The sequence below is a fragment of the Erpetoichthys calabaricus genome, chromosome 6 (genome assembly GCF_900747795.2).
Source record: "Erpetoichthys calabaricus chromosome 6, fErpCal1.3, whole genome shotgun sequence".
Lineage (NCBI taxonomy): Eukaryota > Metazoa > Chordata > Cladistia > Polypteriformes > Polypteridae > Erpetoichthys > Erpetoichthys calabaricus.
In genome coordinates this window covers 107,266,185-107,286,491 of record NC_041399.2, presented here as the reverse complement: position 1 = coordinate 107,286,491, position 20,307 = coordinate 107,266,185, and the positions used below count along the sequence as shown (strand labels likewise).

The following is a 20,307-nucleotide window of genomic DNA, read 5'->3' as shown; positions in this document are numbered from 1 at the left end:
CCTGCCTGGAGTTTGCATGTTCTCCCCGTGTCTGCATGAGTTTCCTCCGTGTGCTCCTGTTTCCTCCCACAGTCCAAAGACATGCAGGTTAGGTGAATTGGCGATCCTAAATTGTCCCTAGTGTGTGCTTTGTGTGTGTGTATGCCCTGCGGTGGGCTGGCACACTGCCTGGGGTTTGTTTCCTGCCTTGCACCCTGTGTTGGCTGGGATTGGCTCCAGCAGACCCCCATGACCTTGTAGTTAGGATATAGCGGGTTGGATAATGGATGGATGGATGTCCCATTCATTACCACTAATTACATTTCAAATCCTGAATCTAATTGTGTTTTTTACAAAAACATTTACTTTTGTTCAGATAAAGTCAGTTCCTAAAGATATTCTAAAACATTTTTAAAACAATTGGTTTTAATAACCTGTGCAAGTTTTATTTTAAAAAAATAAAACATGCAATATAGCATGTATAATATGCTGTAAGACTAATTTTAAAGATCAAAAGATTTGTGACATGTTGATAAATAGCTGTGCAACTAGAAAAGGATGTGTAGGAAACACTTGCTTTGTTCTGAATTTAAACAAAAATGCATGCAGACAGAATTGAGGATACTTTATTTCCATTTATTAATTGTATATTCATCTTTAAAAATATTTAGGATTTTTTTAGGAATTATTAGCTTCAAAGAAGAATTCACAGCTGTTCTTTAGCCTCTGCATTCATTTACTGTATTCCAGTGGCGCAGCTAGAATTCGTGCCGCTCGGGGCGGTGCTTCAATTTGCCGCCATCCAACATATCTGAATATGTTAACCTATTTAACTAGAAAATTAAAATGACATATAGAGAAAAATTAAGATATATTGTGCATAGATGTATTCATATATAGAGAAACAGCAATACTTTTTCACATAATTATTTATAGGCATTAACTAGACAAGAATATAGTATAGACGCACTGATAAGCCATGTTCTGATTATTAGTTTAATATAATTACGCATTCGGATTGATAATGAAACGAAATTCAAAATTGTAAATTAGTTGTTTATCTTCCTAGAAATTTTTATCAGTGTAATGTTCATGTTTATTTTTGTTACTGCCTCATAAATTTCAACTGCTGTTTCTGATGCCGTCACAGAAGGACAGTCTGAAAATTATTTTTGAAGCATTTGTAGATAAAAATCAGAGAATTTTACTTTTTTCATTCATGGAGTGATATTTTTCCAAACCCTGCTGCTTACACACGAATTGTACTGTGCCTTTTGGCCAATAATGCTGCCCCGAAAAATGTGCCGCCAGGGCGAACCGCCCCCTCCGCCCGCCCCTAGCTACACCACTGTTCAGTTTGCAGTTACTTTTAGCTACCAGGACTTACAAGATTCATGTTCTGCAGAAGTCATTTGGTTTTTCTGCTTTTTTGGAGAAAAAAGATAACTGCAACCTGTACAGTGCATAACATAACGTAACAACATTCTCAGACCTCTTAATTCAATGCAGGATCACTGAACCAGAGCTTATCCCAGTAAAAAATGAGCACAAGGTCAGAAACAGCCTTGGTCAGGGCATCAGTCCATTACATAACCCACTTGTGCACACACCCACACAGGTCCAATTTGGAATTCTCAGTCATGCCTTCCAGCAAATCTTTGAGGTAAAAAGTAGATTACTCAGAGTAAAACACTCACAGACAGGCAAAAATTGTACATAAGATTCTAACCCATTTCACTGGATCTTTGAGACACCCACTGTGCATAAACAATTTTAGATAAATTATATGTGGTAATAGTTCATTTTTTCCAAGATAAAGTGACATCTTTATTTATTAGTTAATGCTTTAGTAATTATTCAAATAGAGTAAAACATTGTAAACCTAATGCATCTGCTTTGGTTTACTAGTTCAGCCCATACATCTGACCTTGACTTCTGTTTACAGGAGAGATGCAAATAACGACACGCTTCAGAACTCAGACCAAACAGGTAAGGCGGCATCAAAGCATGATTTTCTGTAACATCAAACAGACTCAATTTTAATAGGCTATCTTGGATAAGCAATAATTTCTTTCAACCAAAGAACTTTTGAAGGTCAAGTGTTGATAATACAATTCAGTAAAAGAGTCTGGTAAGTTATTTTAGAATTCTGAAATATAATTTTATTTGTAATACCATTGCTTTATTTCAGTAGAAAGAAAAAAATAATGAGCATGTACAGAAAAATGTTTTCCCAATCTTTATTATATGCAAGTTATCTGTTAACTTCTGAAACCTATTTTACTTGTCATTTTGTAGGATTAGAACTAATGGAGGATGCACTTTAAATACTTGTTTCTTAGTTTTGCTTTGAGCATTGGAAAGAAACTATATAAATAAAATGTATTATTATTATTATTATTATTATTATTAGATGATCCGTTGTAGCAACCCCTAATGGGACCAGCCGAAAGAAGAAGAAGAAGAGTATTATTATTATTATGTTACAAAAATATAAAAAATTTTTACAGACAAAAATTCAGTTGAACACTTCCCTCTTCTGACAAAACAGATATACTTTATTATTAATTTATAATTGACTGTATTTAATGCTTAATTTTTGAGATTTGTTAGAATTTATTATTATGACAAAGCCATTGTACACCTTTTCATTTCATATATTTATGTTTGTGTGTGTGTGTTTCTGTGGTGTAGTAATTAGTTACTGCTGCCTCACTGCCTTATATCTTAATCTAAAGAGTCAGTTTAAAATTAGGACTACAGAGAGAGAGAGAGAAGAAAACAAATGAATGTGCAAATAAAATAAAAGGGACTTTTGTTAACCAAACCTCAGAAAGCCATGTTTTTTTTTTCCTCTCACATCAGCCATGTTCTTACTTTTGCTAACATTAAAATATGTGCTATAATCTGAAGCAGAATAGTGAGAAGAAGGTGGATGGAACAGCAAGGGACAAGTTTGCCACAGTGGTAAAGGGCTCACTGGTAGTTTAGTGAATTTCCAGTTCAATATTCCAGGTTCCACATGTGTACTCTTCCTCTTGCTTTATTTTTTCTCTCTCACTCTTTCTTTCTCTGGAATTTGTTTCCAATTCACCTTGAATCATAAGATTCATGTGAAATGTTCAAAAGTCCCTTGTATTGATTCCCCTGTGGGTGAAGCCAAGGTTTAGTATTCAGAATCATACATGGGCTGGTCTTTGCCACTAGGGGCAGAACAGGCAAGAACTTTAAAGTTCAGCTATTTTTTTATTGATTTTTAAAGTTTGTCCTGTTTCACTACTATGCGGGTGGAGCCGCGGGGGACAGCCAGTTATAAATAGAAATGAGTGTAACTTTTCACACTACACAACAGTTCTAACTTTTTATTCCAAGTGGCAGCATTTAAAAAGAGATACTCTACTTTTTTTCTCTTATTAGGTGGACATTTGAATAGGCTCTGTAGTACTGAGGATGATTTACAGCTGGGAGTGGAAGGTACACGTTTTTTTTTTTTTTTGCTTTTTTAAATGTGTAGACAAGTTTCAAAGTATGTTTGCTAACATTATCATATTGTAATTTAATTAATTATAATTAAAGTTTACATACTTGGTGATTCAAAATTGGCCTAATGCAGTTGCAGATGTGGGTATGTGCCTCCTGTAATGGGATTTTTACACAGTGTTGGATTATTTCCTTTCTTGTGTCCAATGCTACCAGGATAGGCTCAGGCCCCTCCAAAACTCTTAATTGTTTAAGCGAAGGGACCAACAGTGGGCGTTGCAGCACCCCAGACCTCCAACACAACCACAGTGGCACTATTCTCGGGTGCAAACAAATGATTTATCCTAAGAATATCTTTCTAATACAGGCTTTCCTCTGTCAAATACAAATTAATCCTTCTCTTCTTCCTTTTCTCTCTTTCTTGCACCTCCACTTGTCCCAGGTGAGCTTTGTCTTTCTACCACACCCCAACTTGTCTGGATGAGGTTGAGTGGCTACTTTTATCTTGGACCCCCAAGTACTCCAGAGTGCTAGGGCATAACTTGTTGGAAGCACAATTGGAAGCCTAAAAAGTAGGGATCATGGATTCCTGTAACACCCCCTGGTGGTACCCATGGTACCTGAAAAAAAGCTGCTTTATGTGACTACAGTTCCCAGAATACGTTTGCGGGTGTCCATATAGGTTAGCATTGCCCAAGGAGCCTGCCATCTAGTGTTCCGCAGGATCATGTAGCCCTGCCAGGTTGTTCCTCCTGTGCTTCCGTCACACTGGCCTCCTGGTCAGGTATTGTTCCTCAGTCCATCCCTGTTGCGACACTAGTGTATCTGCTACTGCACTAGCATTTTCTACCTGTCTTCTGGATAAGGCAGGATGATCTTCACCCTCCTCCCTTGTGCCTCCAAAAGGCTGGACCACTGATCAAGTAAGGAACCTTTCGCCATCCTGACCAGGATGCCCACCTACATATGTGTGCTGTCCTTGACAGCAGGTTTGAGAATAAGTACTTTTTGAAACACAAACAATAATATTTAAACTCTTTATCTGAAAAATAGAATACCTTAGACACTTTCAAAACAAGGCAAACATAACACCATGGAAGTAGATGCATAACAATAATCAAGTTTTCTATTTGTAAATATTAGAACATTCTGGATGAGAACAGGCCATTCAGTCCAACAAAGTTTGCCAGTCCTATTCTCTTAATTCTTCCAAACTAACATCAAGTCTAGTTTTGAAGGCCCCTGAAGTTCTTCTGTCTACCACAATATGTGGTAACTTATTTCATCTGTCTATGGTTCTCTGTGTGAAGAAATGTTTCCTTAATGCTTCTGCAGAATTTATAGTTAACAACTTTTCTACTGTGTCCCTGTATTCTCATTGAAAATGAATAAATATGACAGCAATATAAGCTGCACTACAATATATTCTATTTTCCCATATCTACTACTTACAGGTGTCAGCTTCTAAGCTTAAAAAGCTTAAGCTTTTAATATGGTAATCGATTCTTCTCATACAGATAAGCTTCTCTTTACCTATAAATTGTACATCTGAGCATCAACATCTGAGCATAGTTTCTTAGTCTGCTCCCATTCCATTTCAATTTATTTCAGGGTGTCTGGCAGGTGGAACATATCCCAACAGTGATGTTGACAAGTTCAGAACTAACTTTGAATGGTACATTAGTCTGTCACAAGACACACTCATGCACATGCCCAAGTTCATTCATATAGGGCGTATTTCGATTTGTCAGTAATGCTAGCCCATATGTCTTTGGGATGATGGCAAGTAACAGCAATACCACATAAACAAAATGCACACTGTCCTCTGATGGTGTCTAGACCAACAATGGAACCCAGAATGCTGGAGCTGTGAGGCAACTTCACTTTCCCAATTTATTTATTTCAATTTTTGTACTAAACTGATCAAGATGTTTCTTTTATTGTTTTTTTAATGCATTCACTACATAGATATTATACACAGGAAATTTTAATTGATTAGTTCAAAGTGAAACATATTGAAAACAATTTGTGAGCATATTTTACTTTATTATTTAAGTAGAACCAATAATAAACTAATTTCTTCACAAAGTCTTGAATATTTTTTTCAGCCTGTGTGTACTCCAGTGAGGAAATCCAAATAACCATAAATGAAAACATAAGGTAAGAGTCTATAATAAATCTTTTTTAAGGAGGTAAAACAAACTATGTTATTAAATCACCATATTAATGCATCATTGCCTTACTCTAGTACAGACCTTTATGTACGTTTGCTGGAGTGACAGAATATATTTTACCAAATGAAAGTTGCTAAGTGTAAAAAGTTTGATTATTTCCTTAAAACAGTGTATTTAATTGGAATACTTGACATTCCATTCAAAATCTATGCCACAGTGTCCCACTGACACTACTTTCAAATAATTTCAGAATTACTCCCTCACATTTCTAAGTAGGCATTTTCAATTATAAATTATGCACATTTTTTTCTTTAATTTTGTAAAGTTCAGTAACTTTTTATGTAGTATGCATGCGATATTGTGGTAGGTTGCTCATTGTATAAGGGGTGTTCAGGAAGAAATGGGTGGCAAAGAATAACGGCAGGACCCAATAAATACCCTAAAAGAAAAAGAGGAGATAACCTAAGAGGATGATTTGGCAGACTGTTACAGGACAGGTTATGTAAGAAGTGCCATTGTCTCTTACAAGCTCAGAGAAAGAGGCCTTGGAAGGTTTGCAGGTGAGTAGAACATCTCCTGGATGATGAAGGACAGCATATGGCCTGAGGACAAGGGGCTCACAGAAGTTAGAGGGATTTGGTGGTTACTTTGCACTTTGTCTTTCTTTTTTTAATCCCTTGGCTATGTTCTTAGTTTTATATATTTGGGCTTTCTTGGCATCTTTTTGGGTGGAAGCACCACATTTTTTGCACTTTTCCATCTTATTGTGTTTGTGTGTAAGCTGAAACTATTAAAACAGCACTTTGCTCTATCTGCTTCACACATATTTTATTACACCTCATAAAAGGCAAAGCAAGCACATGCTCACATGATCATGGAGAAAGTGAGTAATCATAAAACTACACTTGTATAAATAGAAGTCATTTGCTGATAATGGATGACTAATATTTGCATAACAAATATGATGTAAACCAAGTGAGAAAAAAACGATAATATGAGCAAAGGCCACTGTAGTCAGATCCCTTTAGAATGTTTTCTTTTTTTGTTGTACACTAAATTGTGTAAAATTGATTTTTTCCTTATTAAAGATCAACTGTTACACATGCACGACTATACGAATATGCAGATATTTAATAGGATTTTATTTTATTTTATAATATATACAATGACTATAAAAAAGTATTCATAATTTTAAAAACAATGCTGTATTTATAAGCTGAGACGTCACTGAAAGGTTTATGTCTATAATCTCAAATAACTTGAACTATATTGAGTGACATCCTTGAGGGGGGGAACCAGCCATTAGAGGCTGAGACAGATGTGTGCTTTACACATTCTTGGGAAGGGAGACCAAGTAAATGATTTCTATATTTTAATGTTTTAAGTGCTTCAGCTATATTGTGTATTCATCAGTGATTTTGTATAATGTCCTGAAAGAAAATGAAAAATAATGTAAAAAAAAGTTATCTCTCAGAGGATGGTTATCAAAGGAGTTGCTTCAAAAATATAGAAAAGGCCTAATTAACTATTTTGGAGCTCAATAGGAATGTATTATAGACCCTTGCTGTCAGATGTTGAAAGCAGGCCATATAAAGAATTTAATATTGTGAGATTTTTGAGACCGCTACAACACCCCAACTGCGCTATGCTCCGAAATTCCATTAATGCAGGCAGGAATTAGTTGTCCATTGCTGGTGCAACTACATGTTTGCTGGCTTACCACATAATGTGTCAGTCGCCTGTTGGTTGATGAGAGGAGCATTTTAAAACTGGTCACTGACTTGGCCTTGAGCTCACTTTCTGTCTCCCCTCTTATTCAGGAAGGCTATCAGTTCTTTTGATCTGAGAATGGAGCGAATGCAGCACAGCATCATCATCACTGTTTGTATGCTGTGTGTGTTTGACTGACAGCTTTGAAAATTGTGATGGGCAGCTGGGGCCATTTCCCAGCTGGGAGGCCAATATACTGGAAGGACCAGGGGAGCAGATGTGCATAGGACAATGGTTCCCCCGGAGAGCTAGATGGGAGCCCCTCTGGGTTGAAGCAGCACATCATATTCCTGCAGGACTTCATGGGAGTTGGAGTTTGGCACAATCTTTTTGGGTTCTGTGGGGGCTGCCAGGGGGAGTTACAGAGCCCTACTTTGGGTTTCTTTCACACCTGGGAGTACTTCCAGATAATGTTGATGAGCCACCTGAAGTGGTCCCAGGTACAGTATTAAAGGAGCTGCCCCACTTCACTTGAGGAGCCAGAGTAGGGAGGGAGAGGACGATGCTTGCTGGAGGAGGAGTGGAGCAAGAGACAGAAAAAGAGAAAGGAGAAAGAAGAAGAAAGAAAGAAAGTACTGTGTTTACTTGTGCATATTGGTGGTTGATGTACTGTGCTGCTGAGGGGAACAATTGGAAACCATTTCCCCTAGTAAATAAACATGTGGTGTGCTGAAACTTGTGCCTGGTGTTAGTCTGTGTCAGTATGGGCAGTCAGTGCGCCTCCTGCAGGGCACAGAATGTTCCTGTCTTTAACAACAATAAAGCTGATTTTTTTCTGGAAACCAGGACTCAACTCCTTCTCTTCTGTGAAAGTCTGTTACCCACACATCAGAAGTAGCACCATGAGTGGGTTCTTGCACAGATGAGTCCCAAACAGGCGTAAACGTTCCTCTTTCACCAGAGTGACATGAGGCCCCTGCAAGCACTCCTGCTCTTATCCATCCCAGAGATGTGCTCATAAAGATGGCTCTTTCAGATGGCCTGGAATGTTTCCTATTCTGTTTTGAATGCATGCCCATGTTGATGCACTTGGACAGGGAGGGCTGGGTTACTATCTTGGCTCTTTTTTGACCAGCGAGGAGATACAGGTCATGTGAAATCTTCCTCTTGAGAGACTTGGTTATGATTTCCTGAAGCAGTAAATCCTCATCTGTATAGCTATGAACTTCTTGGCCAAGGGGCATTAAGTTTCAGGTGTGGCAAATTGATCTGTATTACCCTATATGGGGACAGGTGCTTTAGTAGACCTTATTCAAAGCTGGTTCCATGGAGACACATTTGAGCAAGTTGTGGAAAAAATCACTATTGATGCAGTCTTGTCTGGGATAAGCAACAACCACTGTGATGAGATGGTCTGGAGCGACATCCACTCGCTGCTGGATTTAGCCCACAGATTGGAGGGTGCCCAAGCCACGTGGAAGCAGAGGGGCTATCCTAACATGGCAGCAACTTTGGCCCAACCATCCCCTCCCCGCCCAGTGATCTATCGTTGAAACTTTGTTCCTCAGCCCCCACCTCCAACTTGTTCTCACCTCTACTCAGAGCAACATCTGACACCATTCCCTACCATGATCCCACCAGTTCAAGCCCAGGCTTCTAGAGTTGATGACACAGGAGGTGGAGGCACATGGCCCGGCCCCACGAGTAGAAGACGCTATTGTGGAAACTTCACAGCTGGGATCCACGGCCAGGGCTTTCACTGTGATTAACCAGAACATCTGCCTAAGGAGTGCTGCCTGTCTCCTGCACAGTCCATGGAGATCATCTGTTCTCAGGTTCCCCCCCAAGGTCTTGAAAGGGTGCCTCTTTCTGTAGCACTTAGGGAGAGGCTTGCCACTGACAAGGTTGGTCATGGAGCTGGCTTGGAGTTTGAACCTGAAGAATTATTATTATTATTATTATTTGTCTAGTGATGACAGGGATGATGCATCACCTGAGTTTCCAGGACAGTTAGAGGGCTCTTCACAGCAGGCACCGGCATTGTTCAGCCTCCTAAGATGGGGCAGCAGCTTCAAGCTCTGGGGAAACATTGGCTGGAAAAGAAGGGGCTGCTGCATCGGGCTCTGGGGAAGCTGGGGCTGACACACCGGTAGAGTTTGTGCACCTGCAATGAGATGACAGCAGCTTTGAGTTTGCATTTAAACAAGCACAGGTCACAAATGATTGTTACTATGAAGAGCGGGAGGGCCCATATTTCAAAACTCCACACATTTTGGTTAAGGTTTGTTGCTTGTATCAGGTGATTTTTGATCACATAGGGGGCGGGCTGATTGAGCAGTTGATGGTTCCGAGTGGTCATAGAAAGACGGTACTGCAAACTGCTCACAGCTATGTCTTAGGGAGGTCATCTCAGCATTGAGAAGTTGAAGAATTGCATTTTGAAAAACACTTTTATTGGCTGAATATGGGCAGAGATGTGGAACAGTTTTGTAAGTGTTGCTCCGACTGTCAAGCTGTTTCTGCTTATAGACCAGCTAGGACTCCCCTCTTACTGATGCTTATTATGGATGTCCCTTTCGAGAGAGTTGGGTTAGACATTGTTGGTCCACTTTCCAAGAGTAAGAATGGTTATTGGTATATGCTTGTGTTACTAGGGTAATGCAACATGATATCCCGAAAGTGGCTGCTCTGTGGAACACTAATGTCCAGGGTGATGCTAAGGCCCTCTCGGTGGTGTTCACTTGTATTGGCATTCCATGCGAGATTTTAACTGAGCCGAATATGCCCCTTACTTCCTGTGTCATGAAGCAGATATGTGAGAGCCCTGCAATTAAACAATTGAGCACCACTGTTTATCATCCTCAGGCAAATGGTCTGACTGAATGATTTAACAAGACTTTAAAACAGATGATTCAGTGGGTGGCTCTTGACGACCCGTCCTTCTAGGACATGGTGTTGCCCTTTCTCCTGTTCTCCTCAAGCATCAGCCAGCTTAAATCCATTTAAACTGTATTTGGTAGGTGGCCATGAGAGGTGTTAGGCATTTTTTAGGAAGAATGGACTGGGGTTCGCACTGATACTTACAGGACAAAATTTGTCAACCGGGATGCAAGAACATATTTCTGAATCATCCTCAATCACTGTGGAGCATCAGCAATATGAACAGGAGGCCCAGAAATGTAATTATGATAGAAAAACCAAACTTTTTTAATTCAAAAAAATTAATCGGGTTCTTGTTTTGATCCCATCAGACCCACATAAGTTTCTGGCAAAATGCCCCAGTGCCTCGGTAATGGAGGAACAAATCAATCCTATGGACTATAAGGTTAGGATTCCTGGCTGGCCCAAGCCCATGCAAATCCTACATGTTAATATTTTGAAGGAGTGGCACAATCCTAATGAGGTATTGACCACTGTCTGTGCAGTGTCTCAGACAGAGATTGCTATTGGTGATGGTTTGACAGACACTTAGAAAGCTGAGTTGCTGTCCCTGGTCAGAAGGAACTCCTATGTCTTTTTGGCTGTGCCTGGCCTGACAGAAATTGCTGAACACAAGATTGTGACTGAGCCTGGTGTTAAGGTACAGATGCGCCCGTATCATATTCCAGAAGCAACAGATACTATGATATGCGAGGAGATGAAGCAGATGCTCAATTTGGGTGTGATTTGAGAGAGCAATAGCGAATGACACACTCAAATTGTTCTGGTACCAAAGCCAGATGACTCCATTTGGTTTTGTATAGATTTTTGACACTTCAATAAGATTTCCAAATTTGATGCATGCTGAATGCCACATATTGATGACTTATTGGAGAAGCTTGTGGTGCCGCTGGAGGAATCCAACTGTAAGAAGACTACTTTCACCACCCCAGATGGTAGTTATTCAAATTCACCAGACTCCCATTTGAATTCATGGTGCGCAGATGATGGATCAGATTATGTGACCCTATTCCACATATGCTGGAGCGTATCTCAATGACAAAGTCATTTTCAGTAATGATTGGTGGTCGTATCTCGACCACCTGCAAGCAATGCTTGACAGTTTGAGGCTGGCTGGGTTGACAGCTAATCCTAAGAAGTTTAAATTGTGTATGTCGGAAACACATTATTTGGGGTATTCTATTGAGATGGGGGCAGCACGGTGGCGCAGTGGGTAGCACTGCTGCCTCGCAGTTAGGAGACCCGGGTTCGCTTCCGGGTTTGCGTGGAGTTTGCATGTTCTCCCCGTGTCTGCGTGGGTTTCCTCTGGATACTTCAGTTTCCTCCCACAGTCCAAAGACATGCAGGTTAGGTGCATTGGCGATTCTAAATTGTCCCTAGTGTGTGCTTGGTGTGTGGGTGTGTTTGTGCGCGACCTGCGGTGGGCTGGCGCCCTGCCCAGGGTTTATTTCCTGCCTTGCACCCTGTGTTGGCTGGGATTGGCTCCAGCAGACTCCTGTGACCCTGAAGTTAGGATATAGCAGGTTGGATAATGGATGGATGGATGTGGGGATGGTTTGATTAAACTTAAGTTGAACAAGACGGGTGAGGTACTAACGTATCTCCGTCCTAAAATGCAGAAGGAGGTTTGTGCTTTCCTCTGACTTTCTGATTATTACAGGAGGTTTATCCCAAACTTTGCACACAGAGCTGCCCCTCTCACTGATCTGATGAAGGGCATAAAGAACTGCAGCATATTCTGGACTGATAATTGGAAAAGATCCTTCTCTGACTTAAAGACCCCTTTGTCTTTGTACCCAGTTCTGTGGAATACGGACTTTTCTAAGGAGTTTATTCTACAGGGAGTGCATTTGGTTTGGGGACTGTACTCTGTCATACTTTCAATGGAGAAGAATATCCCATCACATTTTTGAGCCAGAAATTGCTTCCCAGGGTGCATAATTACTCAGTCATTTAGAATGAATGTTTGGCAATGAAATGGGTAGTGGAGGCGATCAGCTACTACTTGTGGGGCAGGCGGTTTACCCTGGTGACTGACCATGCCCCAATCCAGTGACACTGCAGGCAGAAGGATATGAATTTCCTGTTCACAAGGTGGTTTATTAGTTTGCAGCCATTTAATTTTGTTGTTCGCCGTAGTCCTGGTTCTGTGCATGTCCTCTCGCGTCTGGCTAAGCCAAGCCTCATACTCAACAGTGTAAACAAAACTGAAGGGATTGTTATCAAAGGAATTGTTTCAAAAATAGAGAAATTGTCTAACTATTTTGGAGCTTGATAGGGATGCATTATGAACTCTTCCTGTCAAATGTTGAAAGCAGGCCATATAAAGTATCTAATATATTTAGCTGAATATGTGTTTGTGTGTTGAAGCGCACAGGGGCTGATTGAGAGCTCAGCTGGTATCACCCAGAAGCACAGTGCTTGCATCAGATTAGAAGCTGCTCCTGCATGCAGCAACAGAGAGATTTATCACTTGCAAGTCTCTGTAACCCAAACATCACGGGTTTACAACCGGCGAATGTATAGCAGAATGTTGAATCAAACATGTGCTTTGTGTATGTCCAATGTGCCATTTCACACCATTGAACCTATCTCTGCCATATTTTGCTCAGATTCCCTCTTTGTGCAGGAAATACCACAGAATATATATTGTTCCAAGAAATGTTTTACATAATGTAACCCACTATATATTATTTAATAATGAAAACTGAATAAACCAGCATAATGATTCCTAGTGTGATATTTAATGTGAATTTATAGTTACTCCCTCTGATTTCTGAGGTTCAAGATGCCCTTGCTTGGATGGAAATGTAAGGTGAACGCTGATAATACTGTAATTCACATTTTACACAAGCTGAATCTGCAAACAGGTTTTAGTTCCGAAAAAGCATTCACAGTTGCTGCTGCATTTCCTTAAGGCAAGTTCTTTGACAACAAACCAAGAGCTCTAACAAAGCATGTTGCCATTTTGAATATACTAATATGTCTCATTAATATCTTATTAAGAAGTGTTAGGCAGATGATCAACTGAGTCATGGCAGGATGATGAATATTAAAAAAAAATATTTTACTATTTTTGTGCCATTAATTATGCTTCACTTCTGTTACTGATTAAGCTGTATGCCTGCTAACACCCATCATGAGGTATAGCATGCAACCAATCGTCATTGAGGAAAAGAAGATATTCAATATTTACTTTGCTAAGTCCTCTGTGTTGTCTCTTTAACTTTAAAGCTATCCAAAGGCATCACTTGACAATTCGATACTCTCAAGGGGGAACAGCTTAACATCATCATATTCAGTCAGAAGTGAATTCAAGAGGTCAGTGGTTTGTTTTATCATTCTGTTTGATTTAGAAATATATGTTACCTGAGAACTCTTAAACACATTTACTTTTCACAGAGGATTAATACACTAAAGGAGTTAAAAAGTGTTTAAAAACAACAGTTGGCTCAGGGCCTTGCTCTCATGCAAATCATCCAAGTAATGAGAAAGTACTATGCTAGCAATGACAGATCCTCAGTATATGCGAGTGTCATAAGACAAAGGGCATTAGGGTGTGGTAGACACTGTCACAGGCGGAGCTCTGAAAGTTAAAGCTGTATGACACTAATGAAAACAGAAGAGTGAAAGAGAGAGAGAGACTGGTGCACTGAATGGAAGCTTTCAGTGTTCTGCTATGAACTTACAGGACAGACCTCATAGAAGGTGTGCCAAACACTGACAGGAGAGAATGGGAGATACTGTATAAAGAGAGACAGTTTGTAGCACTGGGACAAGCTGTGTAGGCTGTGACAGTGTTGCTTCTTTCAAACTGAAACCAGGGAGAACTACAACAAAGTTAATATGATTCTGCATAACCATTAGGCTATAACAAGTGGGCTCCGCCCCCTGCTCGCTTCGCTCGCCTACCCCCGGCGTTTGGTATCCTGAAATACATTAGTCGAGCTCGTTCGTTTTGGAGCCGTGCCCGCTTTGCCCGCGGCATTTCAGATGCGTGTTGTAGGCGCCTGCGTTCATTGATTTTATCCAGGTGGGCTCGTGTTTGTATATCCATCAGTCGAGCTCATTCGTTTTGAACCCGTGCCTGCCTTGCTTCCGCAGTTTCAGACGTGCGTTGTAGGCACCTGCGTTCATTGATCTTATCCAGGTGGGCTCGTGTTTGTATCGTTGATTGATCTTATCCAGGTGGGCTCGTGTTTGTGTCGTTGAGCTGTATTATGTTTGAATTTGGTGTAAAGCGTTCAGTGGTTTGTACAATCCCAAGCAGCACATTATTCCTAACTTCACTCCTCAGCAGTGCCACTCACAATATGGCGGTGACGCCTGCGCCTTCACTCCGCAGTAGTGCCACTCACAATATGGCGGTGACGCCTTTGCCTTCCGTACTATGTCGGGTTTCACTATGCTGTGTAGGCACCTTTGCCTTTCGTACTTTCCCGCGCCTTCTGTACTATCTTTGTGGACCTGTGGGGCCTCCGTAACCTCTTCCGTTTGAATCTGGGCTGCAGCGCAGAATCCTCTTTTTTGTGTGGCTGTGTCGTTAGTCGCTAGCTATGGGCGCGTTGTTGCTTCATTTCTCATTCATGTCAGTTAAGCTCTTTTGGGCCGTGACTCCTTCGTGCGCGGTGGATACGACTTTGCTTGCGGTTTATGAGATGTGCGCTGTACGCGCCTGCACAGTATGTCTCATGGTCCCATCGCCGTGTACCTGCGTCCATGCCATCCGGTTTACCATTCTCGGTTAGTAATATGGATTTTTCTCTGAAATAAAGTGCTAGGAAGCTGGCTTAGAGAATCATTGTTTCCAAGGCCCAAGTATACTGGAACGAGAGGGTCCATTAGCTAACATTCTTGTCTGTTTACTTGTAACTGCAAAACGTCTATCCACAACCCCATAAATAGTCAAAGTATATTTATAGCCATCAAGCCTGGATAAATGGGGAGGGTTACGTCAGGAAGGGCATCTGGTGTAAAATTTTGCCAAATCAATATGCAGACAACAATACAAATTTCCATACCGGATCGGTCGAGCCCCAGGTTAACAACGACTGCCACCAGTACTGTTAGCCAACAGGGTGCTGGCGGAAATTGGGCTACTGTTGGCCGAAGAAGAAGAAGGAGAAGAAGAGGGGGGAGACGTGTCCGGTGGCAGGAGGAGAGAAGGAAAGTAAAGAGAGTGGAACTGAGGGTAGGAGCTTTGAATGTTGGCAGTATGACTGGTAAGGGGAGAGAGTTAGCAGATATGATGGAGAGAAGGAAGGTTGATATATTGAGAGTAAATGGAAGGGGAGTAGGGCCAGGTGGATCAGAGGTGGATTCAAATTGTTCTATCATGGTGTGGACGGGAGGAGAAATGGGGTAGGAGTTATAATGAAGGAACAGTATGTCAAGAGTGTTTTGGAGGTGAAATGAGTGTCAGGCAGAGTAATGATTATGAAGCTGGAAATTGGAGGTGCGATGATGAATGTTGTTAGTGCATATGCACCGCAAGTTTGGTGTGCAATTGGTGAGAAAGATGATTTTTGGAGTGAGTTGGATGAAGTGATGCAGTGTACCCAAGGGACAGAAAGTGGTGATTGGAGCGGATTTCAATGGGCATGTTGGTGAAGGGAACAGTGGAGACGAGGAGGTGATGGGTAGGTATGGTGTCAAGGAGAGGAATGAAGAAGGTCAGAGGATAGTGGATTTTGCCAAAAGGAAGGACATGACTGTGGTGAATACGTATTTTAAGAAGAGGGAGGAACATAGCGTTACGCACAAGAGTGGAGGAAGATGCACACAGGTAGATTACATCCTATGCAGAAGAGTTGATCTGAAGGAGATTGAAGACTGCAAAGTGGTGGCAGGGGAAATAGTACTTAAGCAGCATAGGATGGTGGTCTGTAGGATGACGTTGGAGATCAAGAAGAGGAAGAGAGTGAGTCCAGAGCCAAGGATCAAATGGTGGAAGTTGAAAAAGGAAGACTGCAAGGTTGAGTTTAGTGAGGAGGTGAGACAGGCACTGGGTGGCAGTGAACAGTTACCAGACAGCTGGGAAACTACAGCAGATGTAGTAAGGGTGACAGCAAGGAGGGTGCTTGGCGTGACATCTGGAAAAAGGAAGGAGGAAAAGGAAACCTGGTGGTGGAATGAGGAAATACAGGAGAGTATACAGAGGAAGAGGATGGCAAAGAAAAAGTGGGATACTCAGAGAGATGTAGAAAATAGACAAGAGTACAAGGAGATAAGGCGCAAGGTGAAGAGAGAGGTGGCGAAGACTAAAGAAACGGCGTATGATGAGTTGTATGACAGGTTGGACACTAAGGAGGGAGAAAAGGACCTGTACTGATTGGCTAGACAGAGGGACCGAGCTGGGAATGATGTGCAGCGGGTTAGGGTGATAAAGGATAAAGATGGAAACGTACTCACAAGCGAGGAGAGTGTTTTGAGCAGATGGAAAGAGTACTTTGAGAGGTAGACGAATGAAAAGAACTAAAGAGAAAAGAGGTTGGATGATGTGGAGATAGTGAATCAGGAAGTGCAACGGATTAGCAAGGAGGAAGTAAGGACAGCTATGAAGAGGATGAAAAATGGAAAGGCCGTTGGTCCAGATGACATACCTATGGAAATATGGAGGTGTTCAGGAGAGATGGCAGTGGAGTTTTTAACCAGATTGTTTAATGGAATCTTGAAAAGTGAGAGGATGCCTGAGGAGTGGATAAGAAGTGTACTGGTGCCAATATTTAAGAATAAGGGGTATGTGCAGGACTGTAGTAACTACAGGGGAATAAAATTGATGAGCCACACCATGAAGTTATGGGAAAGAGTAGTGGAAGCAAGGTTAAGAAGTGAGGTGATGATTAGTGAGCAGCAATATGGTTTCATGCCAAGAAAGAGCACCACAGATGGAATGTTTGCTCTGAGGATGTTGATGGAGAAGTTTAAAGAAGGCCAGAAGGAGTTGCATTGCGTCATTGTGGACCTGAAGAAAGCATATGACAGGGTGCCTCAAGAGGAGTTGTGGTATTGTATGAGGAAGTTGGGAGTGGCAGAGAAGTATGTAAGAGTTGTACAGGATATGTACAAGGGAAGTGTGACTGTGGTGAGGTCTGCGGTAGGAGTGATGGAGAGGAATGAAGGTCAGTAGGAACAAGACAGAATACATGTGTGTAAATGAGAGGGAGGTCAGTGGAATGGTGAGGATGCAGGGAGAAGAGTTGGTGAAGGTGGATGAGTTTAAATACTTGGGATCAACAGTACAGAGTAATGGGGATTGTGGTAGAGAGGTGAAAAAGAGAGTGCAGGCAGGGTGGAATGGGTGGAGAAGAGTGTCAGGAGTAATTTGTGACAGACGGATATCAGCAAGAGTGAAAGGGAAGGTCTAGAGGACGGTACTGAGACCAGCTATGTTATATGGGTTGGAGACGGTGGCACTGACCAGAAAGCAGGAGACATAGCTAGAGGTAGCAGAGTTAAAGATGCTAAGCTTTGCACTGGGTGTGACGAGGATGGATAGGATTAGAAATGAGTACATTAGAGGGTCAGCTCAAGTTGGATGGTTGGGAGACAAAGTCAAAGAGACGAGATTGTGTTGGTTTGGACATGTGCAGAGGAGAGATGCTGGGTATATTGGGAGAAGGATGCTAAGGATAGAGTTGCCAGGGAAGAGGAAAAGAGGAAGGCCTAAGCGAAGGTTTTGGGATGTGGTGAGAGAGGACATGTAGGTGATGGGTGTAACAGTGCAAGATGCAGAGGACAGAAAGATATGGAAGAAGATGATCCGCTCTGGCAACCCTTAACGGGAGCAGCCAAAAGTTGACCTTGTACTAGGATTTGAGGTAAAAGCTTACTGGTTAGAGAAAGAGGTTCCTTCGGTCAAAAGAGTGGCTTTTTTGTATTAAAAATATCACACAGAAAGCCAAACTGCACTACAAATTCAAAAGTCAGTATTATGGAATGTTCAAGCTTAGGTTAGATAGACTTTAGTATCTCAGAGGGAAATTTGTTTTCAGTAAGAAGGTTTAAACATAAGCCATTGTTGCAGAAATACAAGAAAATAAGCCAAAATAAAATAACTGAAAACTAGTGTTATCACAAGTGCACATGCTCAATTAGTACAAGGAAGAACAATTACCTTTAACAGTAAACAGAATAATAATTCAAAATTTACCAGCAACAGAATTCAAAATGATTATAGCTCTAGGAATTAAAGAGCTCTTAAGTCTATTGCTCTTTACCCTTGGGAACTGAAATCTGCAGCCTGATGGTAACAACTGAAATTTAGGAAAAGAGTATGGCTACTGTCTGACAGAACTGAGCTGGTAGTGACAGCTGCATCACTATATACACAAAATCCTCTTGTAAAGTTAAAGAAAATTATCACAACAGATAAATTAAGACACAATGATTTTTTAAATTTAGTTTTGTTTATTCTGCAGTGTCATGGACGTGCTGAATTTTTGGAAAGATGACCCTGAAGAGATATTGTTAGACTTGGGATTCGGAAGAGAAGAGCCTGATATTTCAGTCAAGATACCTTCCAGGTTTATCAATAATCCTTCAGTAGCACAAGGAATCAATATCCGGCTATTCCTTGAGGCCCAAAAGGAACGCATGGAAGTTGAGAATGCGGATTTTAGTAGTAAGTGTTATAATAATTCTGATATGCTTTGAAGCAGACTGAAGAAAACCATACATTGGTGAGTGACGGGAAGAGGACATCATTTAGTAATGTTCTAAAAACACTCATTTAGCTTAGAAATAGTGATGATGATGCATTGCTTTCTTCCAAGTTGGTAGGGTTTTTGCATTTGTTTTCGAGAATGAATCCAGTGGGGATTTTGCATGCCTGTTTGTACAGTCCTAGTTTAACAATGTCAGATGCCTTTTAAAACTGTTTGCTTAAAGGTAAATGGCTTTCGTGGAAGATGTCAGCTTTGATACAGTGCCAGAAATAACAGATAATCACAGAAATCAGATATACCAGTGAAGAAGGAAGCAAAAAAATAGTAATTACTGTAAATAGGATTCTTTGGTAAGGCAGATCTCTTTAGTGCCAGTGTGGATTATCAAATAGTTGTTTTAAAAGCATCTCAACTGGCCACATATGGGTCCTGTTTATACCCCACCTCTCGCCCCTCAGTTATTGTATGTCTGTACAATTTTGCTCATACATTGTGAATTTTAAATTGATACAGTAGTGGCACTACATGGATGGTCTGGTACAACAGCATGTAATGTGAATTAATTCTAGATAGTGGCAAATGCATAAGATTTTAGACCATAAGGTTGAGGTTACACTCTTGACTCTGACTGCATGACTTTGAACAAGTCACTTAATCTGCCTGTGCTCTGACAATGAAGGATATCTGAAAGTTGTATTACTGTATAACTGTCTTCTTATAAAGTATTATGGAATTTTTAGTTAAAATATAATATTCTTTTACAATTTATTAGAAGTATATATACTGTATATGAAGTCTTAACAGAAAGAATTATTAAACACAAGGAAGAGGATTGAATGTAACTCAAGGGTTTACCAAATGAGACTTAAAAGCTGAAAGCACAAGAGTTCTCTGCCATGTCTTAGAGAGGTCACAAATGTGATTTTCCAAGGTTACAATAGGTAAACGAGTAATAAACACTCTTCCAGAAAGCGGGATAAACTGATGAAAAAGCCTGTACACCCTATGAAGAGGTGCGAAGATCAATGGGATATTCCACTAAATACCCCACTTAATGAAGCAGCTTGGTGTGTGGGTGTGTTTGTGTGTGTCCTGCGGTGGGTTGGCACCCTGCCCAGGATTGTTTCCTGCCTTATGCCCTGTGTTGGCTGGGATTGGCTCCAGCAGACCCCCGTGACCCTGTGTTCGGATTCAGCGGGTTGGAAAATGGATGGATGGATGGATGGATGAAGCAGTGTTCAGAATAATAGGAGAATCAACATGAGTCAGGAATTAAGAGGGGATTAAGTTGATTGGAGTTCCGCATATTAAGATTCAGATCATGTGATGTATTAGATGAGCATGATGGTAATTAGAAA

At 41.0% G+C, this 20,307-nt stretch overlaps 1 protein-coding gene across 3 annotated transcripts in view; it reads left to right on the top strand.

Annotated features, from left to right (window-relative positions):
- itprid1 (ITPR interacting domain containing 1) overlaps positions 1–20,307 on the top strand; it is a 141,260-nt gene that overhangs the window by 41,490 nt on the left and 79,463 nt on the right. For all 3 annotated transcript variants that reach the window (XM_051929361.1, XM_028803839.2, XM_051929360.1), the window contains exons 4-8: positions 1,925–1,968; positions 3,397–3,453; positions 5,568–5,619; positions 13,518–13,604; positions 18,704–18,906. In XM_051929361.1, coding sequence (XP_051785321.1) covers positions 1,925–1,968; positions 3,397–3,453; positions 5,568–5,619; positions 13,518–13,604; positions 18,704–18,906 — 443 coding nt within the window. The remainder of the gene's footprint in view (positions 1–1,924; positions 1,969–3,396; positions 3,454–5,567; positions 5,620–13,517; positions 13,605–18,703; positions 18,907–20,307) is intronic.